The following is a 22,374-nucleotide window of genomic DNA, read 5'->3' on the forward strand; positions in this document are numbered from 1 at the left end:
CAAAGCATCTTAGCCCTTAAGAGAGCTCCTAAAGTAAAGATCTAAGGATGAAGAGTTTCTCACAGAGAAGAAAGAAGGAGAGAAAGGTGATCATAACAATTCCATCTCTATCACAGCCTCATATCAATATCAGTCAGATTAAGTAGACTCTTACAGTTACCAGTATGGTGATTAAACATCAGCTCATAAATATAAGAAAAATACACAATATTTTTATAACTAGAGCTCAATTAATTAAATAAAAGTTGTTATGCACTCTAGCATCAAAAGTAACATTCCTGGGCCAGCGGTTACAATGGTCGGGCCAGTGATCTCTGAAAACCAGTAGCCCAGAGGGCTAAACATGACAAAACATTCTGTTATAAGATAAGGCATTCAACGACACTTGTACATTTTGTAAATCCACCTGGTTCTGTCAAAACATGATCCTTATTGATAGAATAACATGTTCCCAGAGGATCACAAAGGCCAGTTGACAGCATCCAAGGACACTGATGAAAACGTTAAGTCTGCTAACCACCCTGTCTTACATGTGATCATCAATAGGTATTCACTTCTGCCCAGATGGAAATTAAGATTGATCAAAATGGTGCAAACACATGCACAGATAAATACTGACTGATAAAAAATGAATCCCTACACTTTTGGCCAATTTTTTAAAGGGACCATTTTATTATTTCTAACTTATATAGGTATAATTGCTCTAATTGCCAGTCCATTGCCAACATTGAAGTCCGAATCATGAGAGGTAATTGGCTCGGCTACTCCCACACTATCGCTTGTTCCCTTGAAAAAAACATGTCAAGAAATAAAGCTTAACTGACGAAGAGAATAATTGTTCCAACTCTTGTTAAATAATACGGCAGGAGCTGAATTATAAGACCTACTAATATCTGCTTCGAAGGTGTACAGTCAAAAACTTGTGCAGAAAAAGAACAATGATTGTTATGTGGTTGATAAATAGGGTGAACATGAGAAATGTAAGTGTTTGTGGTTGAAGGACAAGCAAGCACTACTAATGTTGATTATTACATTTTTATAAAGCTGGGCGTTAAAATGATTTAAAAAAAGTCCAGTGCAAGTAATGCAAAAGAATGGATATCGCTAGACCAAGTCCTTGTTTGAAGAACTGCCAGATTTCATCACTATTAACTGAGAATTTCTTACCTGACTGACCAGTACACACTGAATTAAGCCAACAAGATTACAATGGACCCTGCCCCCCCTTTGATGGGAGTATGAACCCTTGACTTCTGGACGCAGGAACAGAATGAGGACAAAAAAAGGGCATTACACCCTTTACGTACCATGCAGTATTCAGCTGCTTAATAAGCTCTGATCATCTGCACTTTATTTAACTCGCTACTAAAATCCCTCATTTAAACATGTCGTGCTTTAATGATTTTAATTTGGTTTTTTTAAATTGTTTTTGTTTTTATGTTCTGTCCTGTATGTGTTTGTTTGTATTTTGTTTTTATGCTCTCGGTGAAAGGCAAATTCCCCTTGGGGCAATACAGGTTTCATTCAGAATAAATGAATGAAGGTGAGCCAGTAGAAATGTTGCCAATGTACACATGAACCAATTTAGAAGTTGTGCATAAAAGAGGGCTCGTTTGAAAGCAATTCCCTTCGAGAATCTCTTCCTTCTTCAAGAGAAGTGTCTGCACAGTCCATCTCTGACACGTGGATGAGCATAGTGTGTTTATTTCATGTCAAGCAAAAGCTCTCTTGGGGACAGCCCCCCCTGAGTTTAATGTGTTGAAGACAGTTCTGCCTCCTGCTATCCACTAAACAGGAGAATTGGAGTAGAAGAAATGTTGCGAGTTTGGGAAGGCAGCAGAGCTTCTGTTTCATGTGAGCTGTAGCTGCAGGGGTTTCCTTCAACATGAACTATCAGACAGCTTCCATGTCTTGCTTTTTTTCCCATGACCCACTTGGCTCAAATGGAAGCTGCTCTGCTGTAAGTGGAACGATTCTCCCTAGCTTAACTGTGGGTGTGAAACAGCATATTCTCGCTCTTATTTTTTCAATTCTTTCTGTGCCCTAACAATCTCCTCCTGCTAGCTATGACCTAACTGCAACACACACACACACACACAACTTCTCCTGTTCTTTCTTCTGTCTGTCTAATCCATTGTTGCATCCTGCTAGCAGCCCTTCTCATATCTCTTTTGTTATTATTTATTCAAATCTTCTCCCTCCCACTTGTCAGATGCTGTGTGTATCAATTAGTGATCAGTTACTTTCCTTGTTTTGGCAGCTGAACAGTCTCAAAAATGTGATCATGAAACCAAATTGGAAACAATAAAAGTGAACTGTAGCACAGTACATAATCATCAGCATCTTTAATAGTGATAAATGTAATATGAATGAATAAACAGATATAGATGTCCTTTTTCTTTGTTGAAAATGTCTTCATTACTCTGATTACCTCTCTCACATGTTCACTCAAACATATAATCTATCCACTATGTGCTATATTTCAGGCCAACACCTGAGCTCTGCCAGCCTCGAAACAGCTTCGTCCCCATGTTCACATCCGGTCTTTCTGACCTACATCATGGCTGGCTGACTAATGCCTTCATACCAAACAAAAGAGTCAATCTCCTGTCAGCCGTAGAACAAATAAGCCTGCTCGGTTGCAGCCAAGCTAGATAAGGTTTTCCCAAGTGTGGAGAAGAAGTGGATGATTGAGAGGTTCAATCACCAAACCTTTAGAGAGAAACAACCATTTTCCCATTCTTCCCCCATGACAAAAACAATGCACTAAAAGCAATTTTGTGCACTACAAAGGTTTTCGATTTAGTACCCTAAGAGGTAATGTACTACCTTAATGGTAAAAAAAATGGAGCATCTGCAACTTTTGCCTTAAATACCAAAGCTGTGGTCAGGAGCAACGGTTTCCCCTACCATTATATTAGGGGGGCGCCCTGCCTTTGTGGATAATTGCCATTTAAAGAAATGTTCCGATTTTTAGTTAATTGTACAGTTCAAATAATTGTTCAGTTGTTATATTGACTGCTGTCATTAAAAGAAACACATGAACACCATGATTCCTTACAGTGTTTGTGTCGGTGTCCAAATTTATAGCACTCAACTCTCTTATTCCCAGTTGATCATGTCCTTGTTTATTACAATCACCATCATATGGGCTTTCCTGCAAATATTCATTTCGTAAAATGGTTTCCAAAGAGCCATGACAGAGAAAAAAAAAACACCATTAGAGCGGAGATCCCAATTCCCATCCACCGGCCAGACATAAATCCAAGAGCTGGCGTATTGCAGCTCTGTTGCAGGGCATACTTATTACCAGGCCATTGTGGCTCCAATTCAGCTTGTGTGGTTGTGTGGCTGGATGGATTATTTGAAACTCAAGCCTCCAAAACCTGTCGGCCATTTCTTAATTTGCCTTTGAGTGTTCCCACTTTGATCCCATTGCTTTTTTACTGACAGGGAGCCATTGTGGACTGAGGCTGCAGCTCCAGTGTTTGGCAGAGATGCGATTTGTTGAGAAGCTTTGTAGTTAACCATGGTCAGCTCGTCCCTGAGGACCGAGAGCCTCTCTCACTGTGTCTCTCTGCCTCGGTCGCCCTCTTTCTTGTTCTCTGTCTACTTTCAGGTCCTTGATTTTGTCTCTTTTAGGCAGCATCTCCTCTACTGAAAACATTCATTGTGGCATCCATGCAAACCTATTCAAACAAGTGTCTCTGTCTTTCTGTGGCTTTCAAGGGCTTGTCACCACTGCTGCACTCCAGAGATCACCAATAGACGACACAGTGAGGTGCACTCCCCAATGGGCTATTCCTATTTGTTTCACACACTTTCCCCATTACATCAACACAGAGACAAGGAGCTTGTGCCACAAATGACACGCATTGACACTGATTATTACTTTTAAAAGTTGTGTAAACAATATAGTTTATTTCAACAAGCATTCATAGAACAGTTACAAGATCTTCAACCAGGTCCAGTTGCTTTTGGATCAATCTACAAATGCTAGTTTAAGCCAAACTCATCGATATCAAGAAAACAGAAATAAAGCGCCGTCATTTCATCTAAAATTGGTGCAAGACTTTGGTGCCACTTCAATTGAAGTTTGTGGATCAAACATGGCTAGTCCCAATTTTACACATCATATCTGTAATGTTTCTTGTTTGACCTAAAATGTTTGGCCTAAAAACATGACATGATGATGACTGATGTTTTCCATAGAAATATGAGCCTTTGTTTTCCTTGTTATTGACATATTGGGGAGCCCAGCCAGTTAATTAATCAATCAAACATTGATCTGGTTATTTCTGCAGTCTAGCCAACAATAATAGGTCAGACAGGCCCCGTTTGGTCATGTATCATAATGTCAGTATTGATGACAAAACGCGGAAGTGAGTTGCGCTCTATGTAGCTGCAATACAAGCAATGGTTTGTTTGATGAAAAATATCTTTCCACATGGCATGGTGTGTTTAAAGTTATTTTAGGAATGCAACAATGATGGGTTAGCTGTATGGGGGTATACCTACTTTTTTCCCCTCCAATTCCAAGTGGGGCCCAAATCTCACACCAATGCAAACAGGGAATGACCAGATCACCCCTTCTTTCTTTTCTAGGCAAAAAGTATCATCTTTCATTTTCAGGTCTTTAGTTGTTCTCCTTTCGGTTTCGTCCACAATGCCTTGGTTCCTTTCGCTTATTTCATTGAGGTTGTAAAATCAACAGTGGCTAAAAATGATGTCATGTCCCAATAATTCCCTGGGCGCAACCATGATTGTTGTAGCCTAAAATGCCTAATTTCGGGAAGCTTTTTAAAAGAGTAGTTGAGTAAGCCATTTGCTGTCCTACATCATCACTGACATCTACATCAAGCCGCCAAATAAAATATGTACAATTTGCAAGGCAAGGAATTTATGTGAATTTGTATAATCACCAAATTGCAATGTCCTAGAGGAACTGAACAATGTAATCTCTGTTGCAGAGAGATGTTTATTAGGGATGCTGATTTTAGGGTAGAAGAAAATGATTAATGTCTCTTTGCAACCTGTGCAATTTTCTCTCTCTATGATATCTCATTCAAAGAAATAATTTCTCCTGGTGCAATGATTCATTTCATCTCGCTCTATCCTGTTATGCCTTTAAAAACCTGTGATCACCAACATTATTCTGGACACATCTCCCTTCCCAGCATGCCTCCAGAATCATCACAGAGCGGCTGCAGAGATCAAACGATATTGTAAACAGACATTTTTAAATCTCTTTCACACACAGAAAAACTTTTTTCGCAGTTTCTGATGCCAACATAATAAGATAGCACACACTAGTCACCAGTTCAGTCCGACATACAGAAATAAAAGCTTTCTTATACTTAGAAAGACATCAACTTTTCACCAGAAAAATCCACATTAACCACACTGGTCAACGCTGTATCTTCATGAGGGGAACCCCATTTGTGGCTTTATCTGCAAGGATTTCTGAATGGACTGTGGTCTTTATACAACGATTAATGACAGTATATGGACAGTGTGAGGAAAATTGCACCGCTATAAATCACTAATAGGTCTGGTGATTCCATTCATTAATGTCTCAAGCTTAGATATGCCAATTTTCGCTACTGTATTATGCTCAGTATTTGCTCAGCGTTTAATCATAAAATTAAGACTGTATGTCAGGCTGAAATCAATTACTGCAATGTCTTTTGAGTTGACAAGGGTCATGTGAATCACAAGCTCTTGGTTATAATATGTTCTTCAATAAAAATCCCTGTTGGGAAAAGTGGCCAAGTATTTATTGTTGCCATTTTCAACAAGTACTTTTAACATTTTTATTTCTAGACATTAAAAAAAAGTAAGGTTTTCATTTTCTCTATTCATGGATTTGTGCATGAAGGTACATCACTACGATACTAAGAATTCAATCCACACAAGTTTCCCTTTATGTTTTAATTTTAAATAATCCGGCACATCCATATTATTTGTGTCTATGCATCATGAGGATATACTTCAGTGCACTGCAGCTATGTGGCTTTTGACTGACATCTGAAAATCTCTCTGATGTGGAAAACATGCCTTGTGTCTAGTCGCAGATAATGAATAGTGACATGCCCGCACAACAGCACAGACAGTTTATCAGTAAAGATGACCTTATGCCGATATAATGATGCAGTATTGACATTTTCTTGCTAACTCCACTCTGCTTCGGGTCATTTCCTGCATCATTATTTCTACAAATGTAATCAAGCTAAACACAGGGGCAATGCTGCAAAGGTTTTCAATACAAATTCATCAAGTTTGGTGCACAAATTATCAATACTGGATTCAATCTTAATTAGAATGTGCATATTCGTTTGCCATTAACATTGCAAAATGGAGGAATCTTTTGCACTGTGCCTTGAGTTTGAATGCAAGATTTTTACGAGATGTTTCTTGCTTTTCTCAATGTCCATCTTTTTGGAAATCCCACTTCTTTTTTTGTGGCTGTGTGTGTGCTGTTGCCATGACTGACAGGTTGATATTCTCTAAGGCATTGTTATATTGTTGGCTGGAGGTCTGACTTTGTAAACAAACATTTCAGGACTTGTTATGGACCTGACAGTAATGCATTAAACAAACATATACATACAAGCATCTGCACAAACAGGAGGATGCATGAAGAAGGGCTGTGGGGTAATCTGCATTACAAACACTCTGATAAAAAGATTCCAAGATCTGAAGTCATGTCTTAGGCATCATAAATCATTATAGTTCAATTACTGTACTATAGTTAACAAATGGATCATATGGTTGTTTTCCAGTTTAATTTTTGCTTTCATTAAATGCATCAGTGTGTTTGTTTTCAATCAAACAGGACCTCTACATTTTAGGAAAGTTCTCATGACTTTCTAAAAAAAGGGTGAAGTCAAACTCTCAGAGAGGAGCTTGTTGTTTTCAGCTCTGTGTTCATAGGGGACAGGAATGTGCTTCCTTTAGCTTGTCTATGTCTTCTAAGAGGCACAATCATGTTTCATTCAAATAAACCCCTCCCTGTCCAACCGTTAGCAAAAGAGACGGCCCCGCCCACTCAGGGACGCAGTTAAAGGCTTTATATGCAATTTTTTTCGTCCAGCAGATGTCGCCCTTGAGCACCAGCGTGAAACCAAAACAACTTGCGGTGCATTGTTGTGTTAGCATGCTAATGTTAGAAATCTTTATTATGCTCGTATCTTCACACTGCATGTAAATTTACCCGAAATAAGCGTGATCTAGAAACGCATTTAAGCAGTGAGTACAGTATGTTATTCTTTTCTCTAGTCCCTCAATTAAACAACTTTTATTTGCGAGGGGAGAAGTCAGACGCCGACCCGGCAATATAAACAAACTGAAAATATGACTCGGAAAACTCGGAACACATCACAGACAGTGGGACTCGGGTGTTACACCCATTGTAGACAGTCATTACAAACAGGGTTATTTTCAGAGGATATACTTGATTTCTATTATATTTAAGCGTGAAAAATCGCATATAAAGCCTTTAAGTAGAGGAATAATGGCTACGTTTTTCGTTCCAAACCGAAGAAAGTACTTCTTTTAAAATACTACAAAAGAAATAAGAAGTGAATCAACTTTGGGAATGGAGATCAGTCGTAGAAATGGCAGCACTCAGTAAAGGGAGAGGTGAGGGAGGAGGGGAAGTGGTGTGCATTAAATAAAAATGTGTACTGTAGTACTGTCTTTGAAATACCGGGGACGACTAAAAACCCTGGTTCATTCAATAGATAGAAGTACACACAGACAAAATAAACACACTCCCCCCTTTAGCCAGTGTGAGAGGTTGCAGCTGTGTTTTACAGAGGGATCAACATTAGGATCACATGGAAAAGATGGAAACACAACAAGAGAAAGGCAGAGAGGAAATGAGACACAAAGAGCAGATCTGATAAAGAGCAGCAGTGTTAATGAGCAGATTATGCGTGATGGAAGTCCACTCCTCATTCTGCTCGCTCTAATACACACTGTACCAGATCAAATCTCCTGACAACAGACAAATTAATTAGGATGAGTCTTAGTGAAATGACTATGAACATGGATCTAAAAGATGAATTTAAACTGATAATCTTGTTCTGCGTGTAATAATATGAAACCGTCGGAATACAGAGTTTAAACAGCCACTGTATCAGGGACTGGTTGAATATACATATTTATGGGGCGGCTTTTAATCAGTTGGTAGAGTCGGTTGTCTCTCAACAGGAAAGTCCTGCAGCCACATGTTCGATGTGTCCTTGGGCAAGACACTTAACCCCAAATTGCTCCCACTGCTTCCTCGGCAGCGAGTGAATGTGTATGATTGGGATTAGTTACTTCTGATGGTCACTTTACATAGCAGCCTCTCACGGAGGCTATAATCCAACAGGCGGCCTGGGTTCAAATCCGCATGTCATTCTCCACTGTCTCTCTCTCTCCCAGAGTTCCAACTTTATCCACTGTCCTATCTCAAAAATAAAGGCATAAAAAGCCCAAAAATAAACCTTTAAAAAAAAAAAGCAGAAACCTGCATAAAAAAGGACCCATCTAAAGTACTACATGATAATACTTAAGGACAGTACTTCATTCCGCCAATGTTCTCTATCTTCAAGATGCACTTCATGCAAAAATATGTGAACACAATGAACATCTTAAGCATAAAAAGATCTGTTAACAAGATAAAGTTTGAAAACTATTTTTATCTATGAATCAGTTATTTTGACAATTTGTTGGCATTTACTGCCAAAGTTGAGTTACTGGACATCTACACTCTGGCTTTGAGTCAAAAACTACTGCTGTGAGCACTAGATTTTCAAAAAATACTGTAAAACAACAGCAGAACAAGAAAAAACAGCTCTCTATGCCAAGACCTTGCTGTAGCTAGAATTCTTGAGTGCCCTGCCAGCCACTTGGGCAAGCAACCAGAAATTATTTGGAGGGCCTTTACCTTTTTAAAGCTCTAGCTGCCAGGTAAAGAAGATTGCATTTTATAATTTACCAACCCAGAATGAAAAATACATTTGTTTCATGGCCTGCCTGCTCAACTACAGATGCACTGCCAATTGCAGAGATGGTCTTCATACCAGGCTTTGCAGCATTAACATCCTGTTTATTGTCATATTGACTGTACAAGATGTAGAAGTTATGGCGTTTGAGATCCTCTATTTGATCTAACAGGTGCGTAATCTGCAGCGACTAGGGAAAAGGGTACCCACTACAGTTTCACTTTTTAAAAGCAATCGTGGTGACAGTCCCAAAATTCACGCTTTATAAATTCATCCACAATTCCTGGCTTCAGAGGAAAAATTTAAAACAACTTATCGGTGATGATGCATGTGTGAAAAGCTTATACGCGTAGATAAGGTATGTAGGCAGAACAGATGCATTGAATTCTCTGTTCTGAACAACACAGGTGGATTTCAACACTCAAAAAGGGCAACCACTGTTGAATGTACAAAGCAGTATGGATGGTTTATCTGGTGAAGGAGCCTTGCAGCCGACATAACATTGAGTGTTTTGTGTTTTGCGTGTTCTTGTTATCATGCTTTGGTTGTCTAAACACTTGTCTTCTAATGAACATTTTTCTTAACCTCCAAAAGTAAACCTACATCAGTCCTCATTTTGATAAATTTTGTAACCATTATAACGTTTACTGGAAAATAAAGGTTATAGGTGTATGCACTGCTAAACCTGCAAAGCCACACCAACGTGTGCACTGCTAAACCTGCAAAGCCACACCCATTTGAGACACACACACACACACACACACACACACACACACACACACACACACACACACACACACACACACACACACACACACACACACACACACACACACACACACACACACACACACACACACACACACACACACACACACACACACACACACACACACACACACACACACACACACACACACACACACACACACACACACACACACACACACACACACACACACACACACACACACACACACACACACACACACACACACACACACACACACACACACACACACACACACACACACACCTAGATTTACTTTGCAGCTGACAGGTGAATGAAGCATGAAGACACAGAAATAATATCTAAGATCGCACTAAATATGATAAATAACTGCACTTTGATGTTGGCCCAGGCCTCAAATATGATCTGCGCGTCTTTGATGCTGATTTATGGCCATATCAGAGCGCAATAGCAAAGCAACACTAACAATAACTGACAAGGCAATAAGTGGTGAAACCAGGTTACTTGCGGTCACAGCACCCAAATCCATTATGAGAGGGATGCAGCGTGAAAAGGTTGTGCTTGTACTTTCTCCTCCACCTTTGGCTGTGTTGGAACATTACATGAGTCACTTGGTAAATGCTTTTCATCTAACCAAAATGTAAACAAGCACTCTCTAAGGTGCATGCACTTACAAACATGGGTTATCAAAGCAAAACAAACCCCCATTAGGGAAACTATAGAAATGAATGCAATAATGACAAGAGCAACATTGTTTTAAGTGTTAAATGGATGTCAAAAAGTAAAGAAGAACAATATTAAATCATTATTTTTATGCTCAAAGAAAAGGAAAAAAACAGACCAAATTTGGCAGCAATTCATTTTGACATGGTAAAAAACATCCATCTCAATTTATGTATGAGTGATGCTATGGTTACATGGCACTCTAGTTGCCCTGTTACTGGACTATTTGGAGGATTAATCTTTTCATTTCAGACTGAAATTAGAAACTTTTAGAAACACTGTCTGAGTGGAAAAAGCTTAAGTGTCATCAGCAACGGTTCCCCCGTTCTCTTTAAAAACGGTTGATGCTCATTCTTATATCTAGTCACTGACTGTAATGTCAAATTTCCTGCTAAAGCAAAAGTGCCCACGGCTTTTATCTGTGCACTCTGAACTTCTTTTCAACTGTAGTCAGTTTTCTTAAAATGGTCATCTAACAGTGTGAGGTCTGGGCTTTCACAGACTTTCTTTTCCAGCAGTCTTCTTTGTCATGTTGGGAGCAGAACCAATACGATGTGAAAGAGAAAAAACAGGGTGACACAATTTGACAAAAGTTTTGGGTGATGTATCTGAGTTTCAAAGAATTGTCCGGTTAAACCTTCTGGACACTAAAGTCTATATATTATACTGCAGATACCATATTTTATGAATGAAGACAAAAAGAAGAAGAGAGGCAACAATTACATTTCGCATGGGTGAATCCTACTCATGCGTAAACCCGGGTAACTTCACTCAGCTGCTGGAGGAGCCATTGGTGTATGATCTGATATCTACTGGACCATTGGGCAAATTCATCCATCAGAAAATGTGATCAATCTTTAAACCAAAAGCAATTGTTTTTTTCCCTCAGTTGTGCAGATGATGCAGACTAAAAATGGTACTTCAGAGCTGTATCAAATCCCTGCTGGCCTACAATTGAAGCTGCACAGCAGAGAAAAACCTCATTACAATGAGCTGCATGAGCTGCATATTTCCATAAGCAGACCTTTGTACAACTGTGAAAGAGGTAATGTGAAATCAGAAAACTCAAACTGTTTATATAGTTTTTGTCTTAATACACAGAACATACTGATAACTGTTGACCAAAAGCACAAACTAATCCCTAAATTGTGGTTAATTTTGGTGGCATTATGGAAACCTACCGGGCACTTTGGCAAGTACCCAGCATTATGCACCTGTTGTAATTTTCCAAATCTGGACTGAATGACACAATTACAAAATTAACTTGGATGTTTTAGGAGAAAAAAACAAAGTATTTATTGTCAGAGAACACAAGAAACAGTGCTTTCTATAGGACATGGATTTTCAACCAATAACAACAACGACTAGTGTTGTACACTGATGAAATCAAATATAACTTAGAGTATCTACCATTTATAATGGATTCAATTATTGAATTATTGGAAATAAAGGGCTGCAATTTAAGTATACCAATTAATGTATCTGACAATAACCTTCTCAATCAATAATAAGGTCTACTAAGAAGCATACATTTTCTCACAGTCCAAGCTTTGCAAATAAAACAAAAAGCAATGCTGGAAGAAATTACTTTAAAATAAAGCAGTTCTGAAAAAGTTGTGGATGTTTCGATAAATCAATTGTTTTAGCTCTGAATGCACTCATAATCCCACACGATAATCACTGCAAAGATGTAGTTTCACGGCTATATGCATCAGGCGTCAATTCAACGCCTCCAAATATGAAGCATTCAAATACTTCTGAATTACAATGTGGCCCTGAAATATTATTAATAACTATAATCATTTGATCAAAAATATCATCCAGCCCTGCAACATTTGCATTTCTGACAGTATAACAGATAAAGCTTGTTTATGTGCTGCCGCCTTGGTCCAACACAATCTGGTATTCCGGAGGCACAATTACTAATGTTCTGTCCTGTAAGACAACCCGCCTCACTGAAATGCAATACTCAGTCTACACTAATAACCCAATGTCATGCATGATGTCTCTGTATCTAATAATATAAGAAGAGGGTATTTTTTTCCTGCCGGCCTTACTGCTACTGTACTCACCTAGGGCTATTCTGCAGCCAAAATGTCACTGCCTCCATCAACATGTCAACTCGCCCCCTTTCTCATATGAAGGGTACATCTTATGGCTACTCCGATATTGTTTCAGTCAGACCAGAACAAAACCGAGGCAGGATCATTGATGGATTCAAGACCGAATGTGATTTATAGCCTCTGGTAGGAGCTCTAATTTAATTTACCTTGTAAGACCTCGACTCTGTGTCATACAAAGTCACCTCCGTGCACATCCAACACAAACACACAAAATGGAACATATGTCCTTAAATAATGTACCAATCTTCTGACTTACATTTCGGTTGTCTGTGTTGTTTAAGTTACATCACATTTAAAAAATGAGCAATTCAAATATTCAACCAAATTGCAGTTCTAGAATAAAATATCTTGCCATTACTAAATGGATATCAAGTAGTATTTGTTGTGTGTTAATGTACGACAACAAGGTGTAACATATACATCTACGTCAACGTTTACCCCTTCACCCTAGCAAAGCTTGTAGTTTCAGCTTGTTTATAAAGGGGTTGGGAGATATTTGACACTGGCACTACTATTTCCATCACAAAAGAAGGAGACTCAGACAATACAAGAAGTGATCTCAGCACACAGCTGAATAGCAGTTGTCCTTATATTCCACAGAACTACTTGTTGGTCATACGAGTGGAAAACGAATCTACTTTAGATTGGTACTGCATAGAGTTGTCTGTTGTATAGAGACCACCTGAAAACCTTCCCAAAAAAGTGAAGCAAAAACACCCCTTAAAATCTCTGAAGTCTTTGGGACATTTTCTGTTTTGAAATAGTAGGAATCTTTTTGCACCAAAAAATGCATGTATTCAAAACAGGTGAATGAAAGTACTTTAGGATAGTTTTGTGTTATGGTGGGTTGTAACAGCAAGTTCCTCTATCTGTCAGCAACAGTGTATGAGACCCAAGCTTGTCCAGTAAAACCAGTTTAACCCCTAACCCATCTGTTGGCTCATATAACAAAAGAGTCTAAAGGAAAGAAAGTCAGAGAGCATCTCCTACCTAGAGTGGTCTTTACCACGAGTTATGGAATGGAAAAAGCTGCACGTCGAGAAGCCAAGAAAGACATCTTCCAAGAGAGACAGACTTAAAGACGCTAACAGTCAGAAGTGAATGCTTCCTTCTTTTTAAACCTCCAGCAAGACCTGTAGTATGAAGATCAACTCACCCCGACAGATATGCGATTTTTTTTGGGCTGATACCGAGACATTTGGGAGAGAAAGAAATCAGATTATCTTCCTTTGATCTATGTTCGAACTGTAGAGATAGATAAATATACACAATTATTGCATTGTTCACTCATATGCAGTTGTCAAACACTTTGTCAAAAAAGATAAATAACAAAGTCAAGATGGTCACTCAACTGGAAAGTAACTGCGTATGTACGTGCATCACCGCTTGACAATCTGGAGGGTGATAATGCTTGTTGTAATCCATATAGCGCCCTCTGCTCTTGAAAGAGAACGGCTAATGTAATACAATAAAACTCAAATGAAATGCTATTTGACTGGTCAATTAATGTTTTAATATAAGCACATATAAGCAATGAAAAAAGCAGATACCGATAGTCACTGGATATGCTAATTGCCGATTAATCAGTTGGGCTCTAGTTCTATTCAAATAATGTTTGCTATGTGACCCTGATGAAGGCCACAAGCCATAACAATAGAGTCCATTTTACGGTATGGCATCACCAGCTGGTTTGGTGTGCTAACAGTAAAATATAAAGCTCAGATCCTCAGCCTGATTAAGACAGCAGGCAAGATCATGGGAATGTGTGCCCCTCTTGCCCCCCAGGATCTTTTTGAGCAGGCTACCATCACACAGGCCAACAGCATTTTATCGGACACTTCCCATGTATTGCACTCCGAATATGTTTTGTTGAACTCAGGGAGAAGGTACAGGGTTCCTCTGTAACACAACCGCTTAAAAAAATCCTTAGTTCCTTTCTCAGTTAAGCTCATTAATGAGCACAGGAGGCCCCCAATGTACCGGTAACTGTAGCCATATGTCTGAAACCGTAAGCGTTTGGAGTGGCATGTGTACATGTGCACAGTGTGCATGTGCCTGTGATGGTAGGAGTGAGTGTGTGTGTGTGTGTGTGTGTGTGTGTGTGTATCATATTATTGCAATCAGTATTAAACCTTTTCAAATATGAAAATTGAAAATAATGAAAATTGTATAATCTTACACTTTCATGCAATACCACACCACCTTTATTAGCTCACAGATGACTGGAGTACATCCTGAAGTATGTAGTAATTTAAAGAATCAGAATCGAATTGTGAGACACCCAAAGATTCCCAGCCCTACTGTAGAGTGTTGCCAATTGTCATGGATGAGATGAGTGCAAAAAAAACCTTTTACTACGGGCTCAGACATTTCCAATTATTTGTAAATATCTCGAAATTTTCCAGAACAGATGGATGCCCCCATGGCACACAAAACAATGTTTTTCTCAAAAGCTTTTATAAGGCTATTAACAGTGTGAACCTGTGAGCAGAGTGCAGGTTCTGTGGGGTTTTCTGTGGCCAAATAAAGTAAAGGTGAAATAATTACGAGCCCGTCTGTGCTCCTGGGGGTCTTTTTAAATGCTAGCGCGCCTCATTTTCCGGGGGCTGTTAGAACCCTGGTCCTCTGGAGCACACATTGATGATTTTCAGAACAGCTGAAGCAGCCATAGCATAAAGCAAATTCCATAAATCCATTTCCATAAGATGCCATAGTGTAAAAAAAGAGACAAAAAACAAAATGTGGATGCTTGTGGGAGGTTATATTCACTTTGAGTATTTCTGAGACATTAAATTAGCATAAAACTAAATTGAAAACATTAAAAGGTTTCATTCTCCTTTCTCAAAACCCTAAATTCCGTTCCCAGGAACATCTAAGCCTCGTCTTCTTGTATCTCAAGTAGCTGGCCCATAACTCTTTCATTTAATCAAACACTGACACATTGATGCTTTATCTTCTTCAAACTAAACTTAAGTGAATATGCTCAAATATGTAGGTCATTAAATAAGTCTACCAAAGCTGTTTGAATTTATTCCAAACTTTGAAGCCTCAGATAATCATGTTATTCCAATGAGGTGAGCTCTGGCTGCAACCTATGATGAAGAATACATGAAGCTAAAGAGGGGCTACATATGAAAAACAGAAGAGGAAGAACGACCTTCTGCTACCTATTGTTTCACACTGAGGTGACTTGGTCTTTACTATGTCAGAAAACGAGACAATTATTGAAGAGTAAATATTTATCGAAAATATTTGCAGATAAAAAGTTGCAATGAGTGAGTTTTAACTTTCTGAGTAATAAAACTACTCAAACTCAAACCAATCAACAGATTATGAAAATATTTGTTGATTAGTTATTTGATTGTAAACTAGGAATGCGTCAGTTCAACATCGGTATTGGACGACATTGGCCCTGTTGACAGACATCCACAAATAATGTGGCACAAATCGATGTCAGCAGTTGATGTTTTTTTGTTGTGCCAAATCAATTTAATGCTGACATCTAGTGCACCTAACTACTGATTCAGAGAAGAGGATTTTTATCGGGCAGATGGAGTTACCTGTTGAACCAAACCAGACTTTTTTCATTGTCAAACATGGGAGAAAACCGTGGCATTGTGGGAGTCTTACACCAACTGAAGTAATGAAACAAACATCGGAATCAGCATTTGGCTAAATTGTGCTTTCAAATATCGGTATCGGCCCTGATTTTCCCATTTGGTGCATCTCCATTGCCAACTAACTTGTTTGATTGTTGCAGTGAAACTGGTTTACTGAAAGAGACTGGCATCATTTTTTTTATAGCCCATAAACTCATCCTTGATACGGGTTCAGATGCTGCTCTAACAGCTGGAGTCTCCTCTAAACCCTGCTGTAAACTGCCCTCACTGGGTAAATTTTAACATGTCCAATCTGCTACCTTTATATTAAAATAAAGCACTATGTCTCCAGCTATAAAGCAAAGCACCCCAAGAGCTTAGTACTGTCTGTGCACCTTCCGAGTTGTTTGACTAAAATAATTACGTTATTTTAAGCAGGCAGAAAATCCAAAACTCAAGACGAGGGGAAAATTAAAAGACACAACAGGGAACAAGGGAAGCAACACTCCATAGCCCCACTGTGAAACGGTTTGAGAAATTGCTTTTAACACGTTGCCCAGCACTCAGTACAACTAATGACCTCCTACACCAGCATGGAGGAGACCTTTCCTATACAATTATCCTTCTCGCCTGCTGCTTGGCATTTTGTGCATTTTATCCGAGTCAATTGTATGTTGTCATCTCAAAAAAAGGAGTTTACGTCCAAGGCTTGTAATTCTCATAAATTATATATTTCTTACACTGCAGGAGACACATTTGCAGTGACGTCGAATAATGGGCCTTTATATCACCCACTAAATGTTTGCAGGGTTGGGTATCGGAGAAAGGTGCTGCATCAGGAGCAACACAGTCTGAATACTGGACTCCACATCAGCTTGTTCTCTCTCTGATAAACATTTAGCACATTTTTAGGACTCATCTGGGCTGGTATGCAAGAACTACTGCCTCTACACTACCAAACTTGAGCACATGCCGTATACAAACATAAACACAGAGAAACAAGGTTGTTAGATAGTTTGTTTTTTTTGTATCTGCAAACCCGTTGCACCTTACATTCAATACGTAGTGAAAGAAATGTTAAAACTTCATTTTTATTTTGGTGCTAAATGTTTACAGAAACAAATAACTACAGTTAAATTAACAAACGTTTAATGATTTCCAATATTAGCTCATCATTTTGTCTGAGCATCCAGATAATTAAAAGTTGTAGGGTTCATTATCAAATAGCCTCCAGCTCTTATTTGCAGACTTACAGTAAGTAGATCAACAGCTTACGAAAATGTTAATAAGATAGACGTATTTTAAAGTTAACTGGAGTCAGTTGGGAACAACAATCTGGTAGCAGGGTATGAAACTTGTCCAGCACAGCAGATTTTAAATAGCACAAGACACTTAGAGAAGCCAAATATTGAAGCTGAAATACGAAGGGGGGGAGATCAGTGCTTGAAAACGATGGCTGGTGAGCGGCCAAAGAGGCTTGACAAATCAAATGACAAATGTAAAAGCTGCAGCCAAATTTTGCCAGCATTTGGCTCATGGTGGGCAGTAATTTCCAAGCCTGTTTAAGCAGTTACTAAAGCTTTGCAAACAGCCTGAGTGTTCTACCTCATCAAGTTCAACCACCACATCTGCCCCTGGGACAGAACAACAACAATAAGGCCAAAGTGATAAACTGTCTTTTGTACAAGAAGTTAAACAATCACACCCAATGCAAACACACGGGATGAGAGTATTAGAGGAGCAAACACTAGCTGCACAGAAGGATGACAAGGGGGAAAAAATAAGACACAATGCTGACGTGTATGTAAGCATTCAGGAGAGTTACTCTACAAGCTACGCAACATACTAGTGTCACCTAAGCCCTTTTCACACATACGGAAATCTCCTAAAAAAACTCCGGAGATTTGGTTACCCGGAGGTTTTTAGGCTGTGTGTGAACGCAAACAGCAGCATTTTTCGCGCCGACTTTACCCGGAGTTTCTCCGGCCAGACTCCTAGTATTCTATCCGCAGAATATCCAAGTGAGCTGATGCCTGAACACAGCCGTATATACTTCGGAGATTTCAATTTCAGCCAATACAAAGAGAATGACGTTTATATATAGTGACCGGCTAAAGTGTCTGCACACGACCACTACGATCTCTGTGCACGTAATTAAACGGCTGCATTCTGTTTTCTGTTCGTCAGTATGTTGTTCTCCTATCTTTTGTGGATGTTGTCATTCCATTGGATTACACAGCATTGATATAAAGGCAAATATTCTTATTATAATGTCGTGTAGCGGACTCTGTTGCTACGGTCGCGTTGTTTATTTACGTCACGTCTTACGTCAGGAAATCCCCCCCCGCGCCCCCCTCCCCTCTGACAGGGAAAATCCCCCGCTGTGAGGAGCATATGTGAACGGCTAGTTCAGGAGAATCTCCGGAGTGGTCCTCCTGTAAATATCTAGATATTATCCGGAGTGCATATGTGAAAACGGCTCTACAGACTCCTGAGGAATTGATCAGTGTCTGTAGATTTAATTAATTTCGAAGAGGAAATATTAGTGACATAACAAGGGAATAGAAAAAGACACAGGCCTGGGTAGAAATCTTATTTTTATAAATCTTGAGCAAAAGTTTCTTCTCATTAGAAACAAAATATCTCCTTTAGAGGGGGACAGGACAGTTAGATTCAAGGGGCTTCACAATTTAATTTCAAAATGGAACATTTATTAAATGCAGATCTATGATTTTGCAAAGTTCCTCAAGACTACACAGCATATCTAACATGTAGCCTGAAGCTGCACTTTTGGAGATACCATTATTGCTGCCGAAGTCAGAGATGACAGGGAAACAGAATTAGGTTGAAGAGAAGTGGGAAATCTCTCTGCTTAGCAGACCAGTGAAAATTAATATGACCAATCCACTACAATTCTTGATTACAAATAGCTGTACAAGTTCTGATTGACCCCATCATTGGGGTGGGCTTCTTTGTTTGATTACAATGAATAGAGCTGACCATAAACAGGCAGGAGGCCATGTCTCCAAAACTACTTGAAAATGTCTTGAACAGACTCATAGTACAAATAGCCTTTTTAAATCTCTAGAAAATTCTCTTAAAACCAAATTGATAGCAAACAGAAATGTTGTCATATTTAAAGTACCGGTAATGTTTACAAGTTGCAGTTTACCCTGGGAAATAAATTAAACAGGACTCCTTCAAAATATAGAATTTGGTTCCCACTGAAAATTCACATCCTAACTTCAACCTTAAATCAAAAGTCAATTTGAATGTTAAACTCAAAGAACTGTGATGCTACAGTTTGTGCCACACACAAGAAAATGTTTAAATGAAAACGCTGATGCTTCTTACCTGTGTCTATGCTCATCATGTCCTCCCTGTCCATGTATGACCACCTGTCCAGAGGCGTGCTTCCCCTCTTTGGGTGGGTCAATATGAGGGATGAGCACATCCTCCAAGCCCAAGTCAAAGCGCTTGTGCTTGGAATTGTCCGGGAGGAAGAAGAAGGCCCCGAAACATAAGGTGATGAAGGCACTGAGAATGAGAAGGAGGATGAACTTCTCTGAGAGCCTCAATGTGGCCCTGTGGTGTGGGAAGGAGGAGGCACCCGGCGACAAAGTGGGTATCCTGCGTCCTGAAAGCGGCAAGAGAGCCGGGGTCGTCATGTTTCGACTGTTGGAATGAACTTGCTGCTTGAGGGGGAAGGGGTTTAGGGTGGGCAAGGGTGGGTTTTACAAGTGCCACAGGTGTTGTTGTAGCAGCATGCACAAGCTGGTTGACTTTATTATCTCATCTCGGCATTCGTAAATCCAGAAACAGAAAAGGGCCAACGTGCCTCAAAAGAGGAGAGACTGATCAGCAGGAAAATGGTCATGACCATTCTGAAAGAAAGACAGGAAAAAAGAGTTAGGGAGTGACCACTAGATTGGCAACCAAACACTTGCTTTCATTCTATGAAACTTCTATATGTTCCTCTAATTATTCTCTCTTCTATCGACATACAAGAGCTGTTACCCTTAAAATCATTTATTTTAGTTGTCAAATCTTAACTCTCTCTTGCAGTGTATCCTTTGTAACCACAAGTAACATATCTACAAGCACTCTCTAATGGACATCTTGTCAGCCTACCAGCACTGAGTTACTATCAAAACAAATACGGGACACTTGTCTGTCATATATGAAAAGATAGCTGAAATATTAGAGCAATAAACAATCACAATCATCCCGCACCATGGGGGGATTTAAAAACATGCCATCTGAAAAGTAAATACTTCACCATCTCTGGCTCACACACACACACAACACTTAATCCATCTGCCATGAGAGAAATGACAAACATATTTTCCAGGGGCTTAAGGTATCAGGAGTCTGTGCAATATCTGTGAAACCATCACCAAACAACTGGACTCTGCACACAGTGGCATCTCTTAACAGTGCAGAATAAACCCATCCCTCTATGTTGCTGTTTTATGGCGATGCACTGCCACTTAGATGGATATTAAACAGATATATTACAATAAAGTGACGAAAAGAAAATGACACAGATGAAGAGCAAGATCAGCCTACATACAAATCAATTCGCCATTCTTATCCATCGCAGTCGACTTTAATGATAATTCACAGTTGTGACGACCCTTTGCAAAGAGAGGCAGCATAAGGAAGCTTAATAAAACACACTGCATGCATGTATAATAAATGCACTTGTTTATATTTTTAGCAGTAAAACAAGTGGCTTTATCAAAGAACAACCTAGGCTGCAGAGGACGTGGAGAAAAATGTTTAAATTCCGCTCAGCATCTGCCCCCCCCCCCCCCCCCCCAAGTGCTGGAGGATGGACGGATGGAAATTAAGCGAGGAAGCCCCTTTAAACACAAGCGGTCGTAATAAATGCCTTAAAGCTCAACTGTCAAGCACAACAACGTTTAGCAGGCCTGTGCATTTCATCCGGTAAATTTCCATCAGGTGTGTGTGAAGAAGAAGAAGAAGAAGCTACCATGTCTCGGCGTCTCCTCACAGAATACCAAGTTCATTCCCTGACAGTGCCAGCCTGTGTGAGCTTATTAGCCGACATAAAATGCTAGCTAACGAGCGGCTAACGTTGGGGGGGGGGGGGGCGAATAACACAGCAAATAATAAACTGACAGACACGACAGGAAGATGGATAAGAAATTAATACACTCCGATATACGCCTCTGGGCTTTCTGACGTTTTAGCTATCCCGTGGGTGGTACAGACTGAGCTGTTTTGAAAGCGATAGCCTGCTAGTTATCCGGCTAGGTGGCTAATGGTAGCGGCTAGCTGCTTATGAACCGACAGAGGCGGTCTCTTGTGCTGCATCACCACCTTTCTCATTTGCTCGGTGAAAATCGATGCCAGTCAGGATTCCCGGTCCGCCTTATGGAGGAAGAAGAAGAAGAAGAAGAAGAAGAGGAAGAAGAAGTCCCTGTATCAGGTGTCTTCATGTCCACAAGTAGAACACCGTCGTAAGACCGTCCGACTTGAACCAGTTAAAGCCTTAGTTCAGAGCCTCAGAGCGTCACAGCTCCGCGCACGGACGTCGGGGAGGATGTTGATGAGTGGCCGCTCTGTCGGACTGCAGCGACGGACTGGCTGGCGGAGAGCTGCTGCTGCTCTGCGATCCAGCATCAACTACTCAGCCTGTCCTAGTAAGGGACCGTCTGACAATGTCTTGAATTACTGTGTGAACAATATGATCTATAAACAATATTATAATAATAATAATAATAATAATAGTAAATTGTATTTATAAGCGCCTTTCAAGACACACAAGGACACTGTACTGCCCTACAAAGGCAAAAGACCTTAAGTCGCCAGAGTGTAGAACTGAGAAAAATGACTTTAAAGTCTTTTTGTTGTCCAGCCAAATGAGCTGCAGGCAGAATATTGGAAATGTGGCAATTCTTTGTCTTTTTAATCAGGTTATTAATGTACAATAAAAATCTTGAGCTTAAACATGACCTTTGACCCTTATTTGGAAGTTAAGGTACTCTGCCTTTGCATTGCCTGTACAACAATAAGGCGTCATGCCAAGGCAAAAGGCAGTAACTTCCATTTGTTAGCTCCCTTGGTTGCTGATCACTATATTAAATCAGTATATGATAATAATGATAACATATACATGAAATCTAGTGATCATGGCACAATTAAGTGCTTGATGACAG

At 39.7% G+C, this 22,374-nt stretch overlaps 1 protein-coding gene across 1 annotated transcript in view; it reads right to left on the reverse strand.

Moving 5' to 3' along the window:
• man1a2 (mannosidase, alpha, class 1A, member 2) overlaps nt 1–21,829 on the reverse strand; it is a 135,752-nt gene extending 113,923 nt beyond the window's left edge. The window contains exons 1-2 of the mRNA XM_061053579.1: nt 21,536–21,829; nt 19,544–20,073 (exon numbers count right to left, since the gene is read on the reverse strand). Coding sequence (XP_060909562.1) covers nt 19,544–19,857 — 314 coding nt within the window. The 5' untranslated portion in view covers nt 19,858–20,073; nt 21,536–21,829. The remainder of the gene's footprint in view (nt 1–19,543; nt 20,074–21,535) is intronic.
• Nucleotides 21,830–22,374: the final 545 nt, after the last annotated feature.

This window comes from Labrus mixtus, chromosome 13, assembly GCF_963584025.1.
Source record: "Labrus mixtus chromosome 13, fLabMix1.1, whole genome shotgun sequence".
Taxonomy (NCBI): domain Eukaryota; kingdom Metazoa; phylum Chordata; class Actinopteri; order Labriformes; family Labridae; genus Labrus; species Labrus mixtus.